Here is a 12,459-nt window from a genome sequence, read left to right on the forward strand (position 1 = left end):
ACGCCTATGGATGGAGTAGCTCAAAAGAGGGAACAAATCTTTACAGCAAGGATCATTCCCACCCCCTCCATACACAGAGTAGACAGGGATGGGCAACTTGAACATTGGCTACCCAACAAGGGGGGGCTACAAAGGCAAGAAGTGACTCGCTTACAAGCTTTCAAGAGGGAACCTAGATCCAGAGGGGGTGGAGGAAGGTAGAATCTCCACTGAGTAGTATCCTATCTGTCTAGGCATGGCTGATGAAAGGAAATGTGGATAGGTCTCTTGTGATACAATAGTGAATAATTATTATCAGGACTGCTTATGAGGGATGAAAATGTAAAGGTAGATGTTTTGTAGCAAAAGGAGGGGAGTGATTAACTTTGCAGTCTAGGATCAGAGGTCCCTGGGACCATCAAGGCAGAAGAGCGAAAGGTGGGACCCTACCCAGAGAAGCAGTGACACCAGAGATGAAGGCAGAGATGATGACGTGAGAGATGGAGCGATGGAGCGACTGGGGACTTTAGAACCAGAGGGAGAGGGGTTGTATACTGATGACTAGGGGGCAGGCTTGGAGTGGATACCCTGTGGTTGATTGATGATGCATGGAGGGGATTGTAACCATGGCAATGAAATGATACACGATAGGATGAATGTAAAACTAATGTTCTCCCATGTAAACTATCACATAATTCACAATAAAAAAAATAGTAATAATATGTTTCTCATCCTTTGCCCATATACAGATTTCATTCTCAAAGTTTTTTGCTATTAATCTGTAGTAATTTTTCATGTAAATACCTGGTTTTTTTTTTATAGGTCTGGGATAAAAGTGAAAATGGAGATTGGCATTGTACTGCTAGCTGGAAGGTTAGTATTTATTTTTACAGTAATTAAAAAGAAATTGAAATGCTTACTATTTATTTGGCAGTATAAATGGCATGCCGTTCAACTCTGAGGATTATAACATTTATGGGTTTTCCTAAAATATTATATATTTTCACTATTAAATAAACATAAATACATTTTAGAAAATTTTGGAATTAGTAAATCTGTACTCCCACAGCATTCTAATATCTGTCCTTAGCATTTTAACATAATTCTTTCTTATACTCAGTAGAGTCTTCAGTGACTGATTTTTTTTGTAGATCAACAGACTTTTTTCTTCTAGGGCATTTCTGGGTGGACTTGAACTTCCAACCTTTTGGTTAACAGCTTAACACATTAACCAAACATTTGTACTATCCAGGGACTCCTGTGATCTTTCATACGTATATATAGATATATTTTTTATTGTAGTAAATATATAGATAAAAAGGCATTTACCGTTTTAACAGTAGTTACATGTGCAGTTTTGTTCCTTTTCTTGTTCAGTTATCACCATTAACCTTTCCCCAATTTTTCCATTGGTCTTAACATAAAAGTTCATTGTCCCCCTAAGCATTGTGTATACTTCCCTCAACCCCCAACTTTCCTTTTTAGCAGCTTTATGCTGGTAGAATTTTATATACTTTATAAGTCATAAATTTCAAGTGTACTACTCAGTGAATTTTAGTACATTGGCACAGTTGTGCAATCATCACCACAGTCCAGTTATAGAACATTTCCATCAACCTAAAAAGTTGTCTTGTTCTAGTTTAAAGCCAGTCCCATTCCCACCCCAAGTCCCAGACAACCAGTGATTTGCTTTCTATTTCTATAGTTTTGCCTTTTCTAGAAATTTCATGTAAGTGGAATCCTATCATATTTAGGCTTATCATGTTTTTGAGGTTTTTCTGTGTTGTTGCATGTATCAATAGTTCATTCCTTTATAAGCTCCTTACATAAGTAGTTGTGTATTATATAGATGAGCTGTATATTTTGTTTATTTATATTTGTTTCTTAGTTTTTGACTGTTATGAATAATGCTGCTAGACACATTCCATACAAGTAACTTTGTGTGGACATTTATTGTCATATCTTTGGAGGAGACACTTAAGGAGTAGAATTGCTAGGTTACAGGAGTCCTGGTGTGGCGCTGTGGTCTAATGTGTCCGACTGCAAAGTCATTTGACCTGCAAGGTCAGTAGTTCAAGCTCACCAGCTGCTCCTTGGAAAACCCTATACAGGGTCACTGTGGGTCGGAATCGACTTGATGGCACTTAACAACAATAGGGTCTTCAGGAGTCCTGGTGTGGCACAGTGGATTAATGTGCCAGACTGCAAAGCTGTTTGAACTGCAAGGTTAGTGGTTCAAGCTCACCAGCTGCTCCTCGGAAACCTTACACAGGGTCGCTATTAATCGGAACCTATTCGATGGCACTTAACAGCAACAACAGAGTCTTCAAAAAAATTCATAGAAAAATGGAATTAAAACAGAATAGAATGTTTTCCACGAACTTTTTAAAGCCCTGTTGTATATGTTTAACTTCGTAAGAAACTCTCAAACTCTTTTCCAAAGTTGGTGTACCATTTTATATCCACCTCAGGTCCCAGATTTATGTGAGAATTTCAGTTTTTTTACATCTTTACCTATTGTCTTTTTTATTACAGCCATCCTGTGGGGCTCTGGGTTAATGAGCTGTACTGCAAGGTTGGTTTGAATCTCAACCAAGATTAGCTGTTCAAACTCACCAGGCACTCCTTGGAAATTCTATACAGGGTTGCTGTGAGTCTTTAACTGACTCTCCTTCACTTAACAACAAGTGCGTGTGAAGTGGCATCCCACAGTGGTTTTGATTTTACATTTTGTTAATAACTAATGGTGTTGGTGATCTTTTCTTTTGCTTATTTGCCATTCTTTTAACGTCATTGTTGAAATGTCTGTCCAAAACTTACTCATGTTTTGTTAATGCAGTAAGATTTACATAACCAAATTAACCATTTTAAAGTGAACAATTGATTGACATTTAGTACATTCACAATGTTGTGCACCTCTTTATCTAGTTCCAGAATATTTTGATCACTTCACAAGGAAATCTCTTCCTTGCTGTTCAGCCAAACAACAAAATTCAAAAGGGAGTCATGGTATGGTTCTGCGGGTTAATGTGCTGGACTGCAAGGACTGTTTGATTTGCAAGATTGGTGGTTCAAGCTTCCCAGCCACTCCTTGCAAACCCTGTATAGGGTCACTGTGAGTCGGAACTGACTCGACGACATTTAACAAAAACCTGTGTTCGAAGTCTGTTTATAAACGTCCCATAATTATGCTGCTTTACTTAACTGATAAACACTTAAGCAGCTTCCTTTGTGTTGTGAAGAATATCTTTGTGCTAGCTCTATTCTTTAGACTGCACTTTATTAGGAGTTTAGCATTTAATAAAACGCTTGCCTGTTGTGGATTGAATTGTTGTTGTTCTTAGGTGCCATCGAGTCGGTACCGACTCATAGCGACCCTATGCACAACAGAATAAAACACTGCCTGGTCCTGAGCCAACTTCACAATTTTTGCCACGCTTGAGCCCATTGATGCTGCCACTTTGCCAATCCATCTCTGTGGGGGTCTTCCTCTTTTTCTCTGATGCTCCACCTTACCAAACATGATCTCCTTCTCCAGCAACTGGTCCCTCCTGACAATATGTCTGAAGTATAAGAGATGAAGTTTGGCCATCCTGGCCTCCAAGGAGCACTCCAGCTGCACTTCTTCCAACACAGATCTTTTTGTTCTTTTGGCAGCCCATGGCACTTTCCCCAGAGCTAACAGAAATAGCTTCTCCTGAAGCTAGTACCCTGAATTTAGACTATAGCCTACTAAACTGTTAGAAAATAAAATGTTCTGTTTGTTAAAACCATCCACTTGGGGTATTTCTGTTAGCAGCACTAGATAATTAAGACACTGACTTAATGAATTTTTTACTTAATATGTTGTTAGATATTATGCAAGAAGCCCTGGTAGCATAGTGGATTACAAACTGGTCTGCTAACTGCAAAATTGACTGTTCGAATAGTTGGAATCTACTAGTCACTCCTTTGGAGAGAAAGAAGGCTTTTTGCTCCTGTAAAGATTGACAGCTTCAGAAACCTTATATGGAGTTACTGTGAGTCAGAACCTACTGTATAGCACACCACCACTACCATTGCTATTTTGTGCCAGTGAGTTAATTATGATTTTGCTACCCTTTATGACAGAGTGTACCCTCATAGGGTTTCCCAGACTATAATCTATGGGAGGAGATCTCCAGATCTTTTTTTTCTCATGGGCTTCTGGTGGATTTGAGCTGACTACCTATGGTCGGAGTCCTGGTGTGGTGCTGTGGGTAAATGCGCTGGACTGCAATGTCAGTTTGAACTGCAAGCTCACCAGCTGCTTCACAGAAACCCTATACAGGGTCACTATGAGTTGGAAACAACTCGACAGCACTTAACAACAACCACCACCTTTGGTTAGCAGTTAAGTGCTTTACCAATGTGCTGCTGTGACATCTTTTTCACTTAATGTTGTGGGCCATTGAGTCGGTTCTAGGGACCTGGTAGAGTGTTTCCAAGAGCAGCTGTTGGATTTTAGGCTCACCAGTCCAGTGCTTATTCTATGGTACCACACCAGGGCTATTTGCTTTATGTTGTTGTTACGTGTCAGTGAGTCTGTTTTGACTCATAAGAGACCCTGTATAGGTTTCTTGAGGCAGCTGCTCGGTTTGAACTGCAGACCTTCTGGTTAGTAGTTTGGTGCTTATCCTACAGTGCCACAGCAGGACTCCAATTTACTTAATGTTGTTGTTTAGTGCTGACAAGTTGGTTCCAAGTCTGCATAGAATTTCTGAGGAGCTGCTGGTAGATTTGAATCACCAACCATTCAGTTCAAATTGACCTTGTGGTCTAGTGCTTATCATACAGTGCCACACCAGGACTCTATCCATTTACTTAATTGTTGCTGAGTGCCATCAAGTCATCAGTTCTGACTCATAGCAACCCTGTATAGGGTTTCCAAGGCATGGCTGGTGAGATTGAACTGCCTACTTTGCATTTTAAAAGTGCCTTGCAGTCCAACTCATTAACCTACAGCACCACACCAGGACTCTAGCACTCCATTTTTGTTGTTAAGTGCTGTCAAGTAGGTTCTGACCCATGGTGGTTGGTAGTTATGTGCTGTGGAGTCGGTTCTGACTCAGCTACCTGTGTAAGGTTTCGAGGCTATAAATTTTTATGGGAGCAGACAGACAGCTGGTAGTTTCTAAATGCTGACCTTGAGCCTGACTCATAACCACTATGTTACCAAATCTCCTTTACTAGGGTTTGGTTTATGTATTTTGAGGCTCTTTTGTTGGGAGCATAGCCATTTATTATGGTTATGTCCTCTTGTTCAGTTGATTCTTTAATCATGAGAAAATGTCCTTCTTTATCTCTTATGCTGGTTTTTGCCTTAAAGTTTATTTTATCAGAAATTAATGTTGCCACTCCTGCTCATTTTTAATTGTAATTTGTTAGATACATATTTTTCCCTCCTTTAATTCTTAATTTACTTTTGTCTTTGTAAGGTGTGACTCTTGTAGACAGCATATTGAAGGATCCTGTTTTCTTATCCAATCTGCTACTCTTTGTCTATTGACTGGTGCATTTAATCCATTGATATTCAGTGTAATTATTGATGTTGTGAAGTGCCCTTGAGTCGATTCCGACATAGGTATGGATTAATTGCTGTCATTTTTCTTTTTTTTTTTTGTCTGTGTGTGTGTGTATGTTTGTGGTGCTGTTGGATTCTTTGCTTTCCTGTGCTGCATTCACTTTTTGTGTGTGCTTTTTCTTGTTAATTTCTTCAGTCTTGGCTTTTCCTTTTTCTAATTTGATGTTAAGGTTTATTTATTTATTTATTAAGGTTACCCTGTACTTTTTATTCATTTCTTCCTTATTTTAAAAGTCTGTTTTATACTGAAATCTACCTGTCCTCTTCACTACCTGGAACTTTGTAGCTACATTTTTACCTCCCTTCGCTTTTCATTTGTCTTGATTATAGACTGACATCCCAGATCCCCCATTTGCTGTCTTGTAGTTTTGTTCTGTTCTAGACTCTTCCATATCTAGACTGAGTTCTGGGTGGTGTTGCCGTGTATGTCAGTCTTTGGTGGTTATCTGCTGTTGTTGATTTTCAGTCCAAAGAACTCCCTTTTCTGTATTTTGTAGCATTGGCTTGGGTTTTACAAATTCCTTTAATTTTTGTTTATTCTGAAATGTTAAGATTTCACAGTAGTATTTGATGGACAACTTTGCTGGGCATGTAATTCTTTTTTTTTTTTTTTTACAACCCCCTCCATGTACCATCAGTCAACGGTATTTACCCTCTACTCCCCCCCCCCTTTTTTAAATTTTTTATTTTAAAGGTTTTTATTGTGTATTGAGTGAAAGTTTACAGGGCAGATACTCAGTTTTACATTCAACAAATCATAACACCTTGTGTCATTACAATAATTATAATCCCATCCATATACCATCAATTAACAGTATTTCTTACTATTCACTTTAGATCTTTTTAAAACAAAACAAAACAAAAAAACACTCAGGCATATATAATTTATATCTCCAAAGGGCACATTCTGCAAGTCTGCCTCCTGGCCACCAACTCTTAGTTCCTCTCTTCTCATGAATCTATAGAGTCCTTAGCCGCTTCCCTCTCCATGTCCCCATCTTTGCCTCCTCTGGTGTTGCTGCTTCTCTGGATAAGGTCCCGCATTCTTTTTGTGCTCTTCTCCTTTGATTGTTTTAGGGTCCTCTGTTTCTGGACTGTAAGATTAACCACTCCCCTGTTTTTGTTACAAAACTTCTACCTTTACAATTGTGACAGTCGCAATTAGTCATGATAACAGTTACTCACTATTGAATCATAAGAATCTTATCCCGCCTCTCTTTTCACCTGACCCATCTAGACAAGATGAAAACTATTGAGTGGGAACTCTTTCTTCCCCCACACACTCTTAAACTAAACTCCATCATGAAACCTTGTAAGCCAGTCACTTCATGCTTTTATAGCCCTCCTCCCCCTATTTTAGGTAGCCAGTATTTAAATTGCTCATTATTATCTACCCTGTGTACAGAGGGGATAGCATTGATCCTCGATGTGAAGACTCCTTCCCTCTCTATTGATTACTACCTCCATGAGTATAGGTCAAGTTCATCAAATTGTAGCAATTTACCCTTGTTTCCTTTATTAAAAAAAAATAATTTTTAAATCTTCCTCTATTTGAGTTCTGATTATCAAACCATTGAGGCTAGATCAAATGGGTACTGTCTGCAAGTTTGGGTGTTCTTGTGCATCTCCCCTCACTTAATATCAGCTGGATGCTTCACTCTCAGCTCTAGCCCTTTAGGGTATGTCCTTATCCATGGGCTCAGGTGTCCCCAGGTCTCACCACACTGTGGACAAACCAGCCCTTTCTCTTCTCTCACTCATCTCCAGGTCAGCGGGAGTCTACGGAAGGTGGTTGAATTCAGCCCATTTCTTCATCGCTGCCTTTCCCCCTCTTCTACACACCAGTAGACCAATGTTGTCGGCAGCAAGCTAACATGCCTGTTTGTGTGCTTCCTTTGAGTTTCAGTCTTTGAGTAGAGTTTGTCCTGAAGGAATTTGATTGGTTGCTTTGATGGCTTTCTGGTGAATAGCTTGCTTATTCTTATAGTAGCCAGTCATGCTGCCATTTTTGTTTTGTGTTTTTCCTGATGATCTTTCTTTGAAGATGTATCTTCTGTCGCTCTAGCTGTTCTAGGCTGGTCTGCTTGTCCTTTCTAGTGGGGTTGCCCCACCTCAGAAGGTTCTGGATGGGCCTCAATATTTCACCTAAGGTCCTTTACAAAGGCTTTTTTGCAAGAGGCCTATTTTACTGGGCAAGCTGTAGAACCCCTTTTAGGTATTCCAGTCAGTTATAGGCTGAAGATGGGCTTTTAAGTTTTCTGTAGTCATGTTTCTCAACATTCCTTTCTGTCTCACTCAAGTGTCTATTGTACAATATTAGGCAAGGGAAACCAATATACATAAGATAGTCAGGCATCTTAGTATTATTTTCCCTCTTCAAAGTATGCCTAGAATCTTGTATCACAGAGCCCTGTTGTTCCAAGGTTGAGCCTGCATTACTATTTACCTCTGTCCCATTTAGGCCATGCAAATCTGTTTCAGTGTTCCCTTGTCTATCTTGTTCTTCCACCTCCTCCCCCTTCTTGTATTGCCCTCTGCAACACCTGAACTAAAACCCCCACCCCAACCCCACTGTTGTGGTTATCTTATAGTCCATTGACGACCCTCCATTTAAGATACTCTATTTTATTCTGTAATCACTTGGATTATCACCACCTGGATCTCTGTTCCTCTGTGTTTACCTTCTTTCACACTGTAATTGTTTTGATCATAGACTGATCTCCCAGATCCTCTGTTCTTATAATTTTATTCCATTCTTGACTCTTGCATTTGTCGATTGAGTTCAGGGTGATGCTGCCATGTACGTCAGTCTCTGGTTGTTGTCTGTACTTGTTCTCAGTCTACAGAACACCCTTTAGGATGTTTTTTATCGCAGGGTTGGCTTTGGCAAAATGCCTTAGCTTCTGTTTATCCTGGAATGTTTTGATTACACCCTCGTATTTGATTGACAGCTTTGTTGGGTAGAGGATTCTTGGTTGGCAGTTTTTTTTCTTTCAATGTTTTATGTATGTCTCCACTTTGCCTTCTTGCCTACATGGTTTCTGCTGAGAGATCCGAGCTTAATCTGATTGCTTGCCTTTATATGTTATGCTTCTCTTTTCCCTAGCTGTTTCAGGATTCTGTCCTTATCTTTGATTTTAAAGAGCTTGATTATGATATGTCTTGGTGATTTTCTTTTAGGGTCTATCCTTCCTGGGCTTCTTTGGGCTTCTTTGAATGCTTATCTTTCTGTTTTTCAATATGTTAGGGAAATTTTCTTCCAGAAGCTCTTCAACTATCTTGTCTGTGGACTTGTGTGAGTCTTCCTGTTCCAGAATGCCGATAATTCTTAAGTTAGTCCTCTTCATATTGTCCAACATGAATCTTAGGCCTTCTTCAGATTTTTTTAATCCTTTTTCTGCTTGCCCTTCTAAGTAGTGTTAAGAGATTTATCTTCTGCCTCATTAGTTTTGGCTTCTAACTCTTCATTTCTACTTCTTTCTCCTTTCAATGTATTTATTGTTCATTACTTACATTCTATTATTTATCGTTTGGACCTCTTTCTGTAGGTTTTGAATTGTTTCCAATGCTGTATTTATCTTATTTGGTTGTTCCTGTAGCGCTTTCGACTTCTTCCTTATTTTTTTCAACTCCATTGTATGGTGTTTTGATAACATTTTATAATCATTTTTCTGAATTCCTTATCAGGCATTTCCAAAGCCTGCCCATCTTCCAATATGGAATGTAGGTTCATTTCCAGCTCATTTGCCTCAGTCACTTTATCTTGTTTCTGGACATGTGCTGTTTCCGTTTTTTGGGGCATATTTCAGGAGTTATCTGTGGCCGTAATATTTAGATGGGTGTGTATTTTGGTATTTTTTATGCTTTCTGATTCTGATTGCCTCCAGGTAGATGTGATCAGGAGATGGGCTTCCCTTTTCACTCTTCTTCCTGAGAAATTTCAGTATGCCACTTTTGGTCATTATGATGTAACTCAGGATTTAATTTTCAGCCTATATCCTTTTTAGTATACCTCTCCTGCTCCACAACCCGTTTGAGCCTTTTTCCTGTTGATAAACTGTTCAGGGCCAGTTGTGGCTGTTTTACACCGCCGTTTGGTTTTAAGTGGAAACTGTCACCTTAAAATTTGAGGGGATCTGTGTGCATACATAGTACAACCCTCTGGGGGTGGGGGTGGGGTGTCCACTGGTTCAGGCACTCTCTCTAGTCACCAGAATGGAGGTGCACAGATAGTGAGAGACCAATGAACAGATACAAAAAAAAAAAAGAACGTCCACACCTTTTTCTCGTGGTTCTGTCAGGCGTCCAAGGCTGCTCTGATCCTTCCCCCACTTGGTCTCGCCCAAGATGGTGGCTCCGGGAGCAACTGATTGTCTTGAATTAGAAAGCAATGGATTTCTTGCTTCTGCTACAAATTCCTCTAGCTGTAAGTCTTCCAACCTTCTAAACACTCTTTTATATGTGGTTCAGAGTTCTGACAGTATCCACTGAGCCTGCTTGGTCTGATATTCTGTGTTGTTGCTGATGGAGCTCCTCACTGTGCTTTCACCCTCTGCCATCTTGCTTGTTCTTGTGGGCATATAATTCTTGATTGGCAACCTTTTTTCTTTCAGAGTTTTATATATGTCTACACCATTGTCTTCTCTCCTGCATGGTTTCTGCTGAGAAATCAAATCTTAATCTTACTAGTTTTCCTTTTTGGTAACATTTAGCTACTTTCAGGATTCTTTATCTTATATGTTGGAGCATTTGATATGATATGTCTTGGTAATTTTCCTTGGGGAGCTATCATGCCTGAAGTTTGCTCGTTTATTTGAATGCTTGTCTTATCAAGATTCATGATGTTAGGGAATTTTTCTTCTATTTGCTCTTCGACTATTTTTCCTGTGGTTTTTGTTGTCTCTTTCTGTTCGGAATCTGAGAATTTCTTCTTCTTATTCTTCTCTTTTGGTGGTATTAAGAGGTTATCATCAAGCTTGCTAATTCTGGCTTCCATTGAGTCAATTCTACTCCTTTGTCCTTTCAGTGTAGTGTCCATTTCTGATGTTGATCATCTGTACGTCTGATTGCATGATCATCTGGACCTCCTGATTGCAGGTTTCATATTGCATCCAATGCTATATATATATATATATATATATATATATATATATATTGTTCTCGTAGCGCTGTTTTGAATTCTTCCTCGTTTTCCTTGACCTGTCTGTGGAACATTTGAATGTATCTCAATATCTTTCTTTTGAATTCTTTTTCAGGTAGTTGCAGTACCTCTTCTTTAACAGCATTTTCTAGCTCTTCTTGGTGGTTTGCTTGAGCTGCTATGCCTTGTTTGTACACGTGAACAGAAATTTTTTGCTGCTTTTTAGGCATTGTGGTATTGCATTTGTATTAATTAGATGAGTGTTTGTTGTTGTTAGGTGCCATCGAGTTAGTACCATCTCCTAGTGACTGTATCCACAGTGGAATGAAACCCTACGTGGTGCTACACTAAATTCATATTTGAGTTGCTAGTTTTTGAGTCCATTGCTCCTGCCAGTGTTCCAATACATTTTGCTATGGGTCTTCCTCTCTTTCTCCGATCCTCCACTATACTAAACGTGATACATTTCTCCAGGGACTGGTCCCTCCTGACAATATGTCCAAAGTATGAGCGATGAAGTGTGGTCATCCTGGCTTCTTATAAGCATTCTGGCTGTATTTCATCCAACACATGTATATTTGCGCTTTTGGCAGGCCATGGTGTTTTTAATATTCTCCTCCACCATAACTCAAATGCATCAATGTTTTTACAGTCTTCCTTATTCACTGTCCTTATTTCACATGTGCTGTTGCTGTGCTGTTTTGTGCCATGGAGTCGGTTCCAACTCATAGCGACCCTATATAGGGTTTCCGAGGCTCTAAATCTTTACGGGAACAGAAAGCCTCGTCTTTCTCCCACAGAACTGCTGGTAGTTTTGAACTGCTGACATTTCGGCTCGCAGCCCGATTTGTAACTACTACATTACCAGAGCTCCTTTATTTCACATGTATATGAGGTTATTGAAAATATCATGGCTTAGGTCAAGCACACCTTATTCCTCAAAACTGTGGTTCTTCAACAGGAGTTATGGTAGCGTAGTGGTTATGAATCGGGTTGCGAACTGCAAGGTCAGCAGTTCAAAACTACCAGCTGTTCCATGAAAGAAAGGTGAGGCCTTCTGCTCCCATAAAGATTTATAGCCTTGGAAACCCTGTACGGGGTCACTATGAGTTGCCGCCTACTCTGTGGCACATAACTACCACCACCACCATAGTTGTTCAACGCTTTAAAAAAGTCTTGGCAGCAGATTTGCCCAATGCAACATGTCGTTTGATTTCTTGACTGCTGCTTCCATGAGTGTTGATCTGAACAAGTCTTAGACAACTTCAGTCTTTTTTTCCATGTTGTTTATTGGTCCAGTGGTGAGGGTTTTTGTTTTGATTACACTGAGGTGCAATCCATAATGAGGCTGTGGTCTGTGGTCTGTGATCTTCATCAGTAAGCATTTTAAGCCCTCTTCATTTTCACAAAGTAAGATATGATTTGCATATTGTGGGTTGTTACTTGAGTCTTCCTCCAGTTTTGGTGTTCTCGTTTTTCTTCATATAATTCAGCTTCGTGAATAATTTGTTCAGCATACTGATTGAATAACTAAGTTGAAAGAATACAACCCTGGCACACACCTTCGTTAATTTTAAACCAACCAGTGTACCATTGTTCTGTTAGAACAACTGCCTCTTGGTCTGTGTACAGTTTCCTCATGAGCACTTTTTTTTTTTTTTTTTTTATTGTTTTAATTTAAGGTTATATTGTGGATTGAGTGAAAGTTTACAGGGCAGATCATCAGTTTTACATTTAA

General features: G+C 39.4%; 1 protein-coding gene across 2 annotated transcripts in view; it reads left to right on the forward strand.

The window, feature by feature from the left end:
- Positions 1 to 12,459, forward strand: part of LOC102830960 (nucleoporin SEH1-like) — a 56,969-nt gene that overhangs the window by 5,948 nt on the left and 38,562 nt on the right. For both annotated transcript variants that reach the window (XM_006876584.1, XM_006876583.1), the window contains exon 2: positions 802 to 852. In XM_006876584.1, the coding sequence (XP_006876646.1) occupies positions 802 to 852 (51 nt within the window). The remainder of the gene's footprint in view (positions 1 to 801; positions 853 to 12,459) is intronic.

The sequence above is a fragment of the Chrysochloris asiatica genome, unplaced genomic scaffold, assembly GCF_000296735.1.
Source record: "Chrysochloris asiatica unplaced genomic scaffold, ChrAsi1.0 scaffold00392, whole genome shotgun sequence".
NCBI lineage: Eukaryota > Metazoa > Chordata > Mammalia > Afrosoricida > Chrysochloridae > Chrysochloris > Chrysochloris asiatica.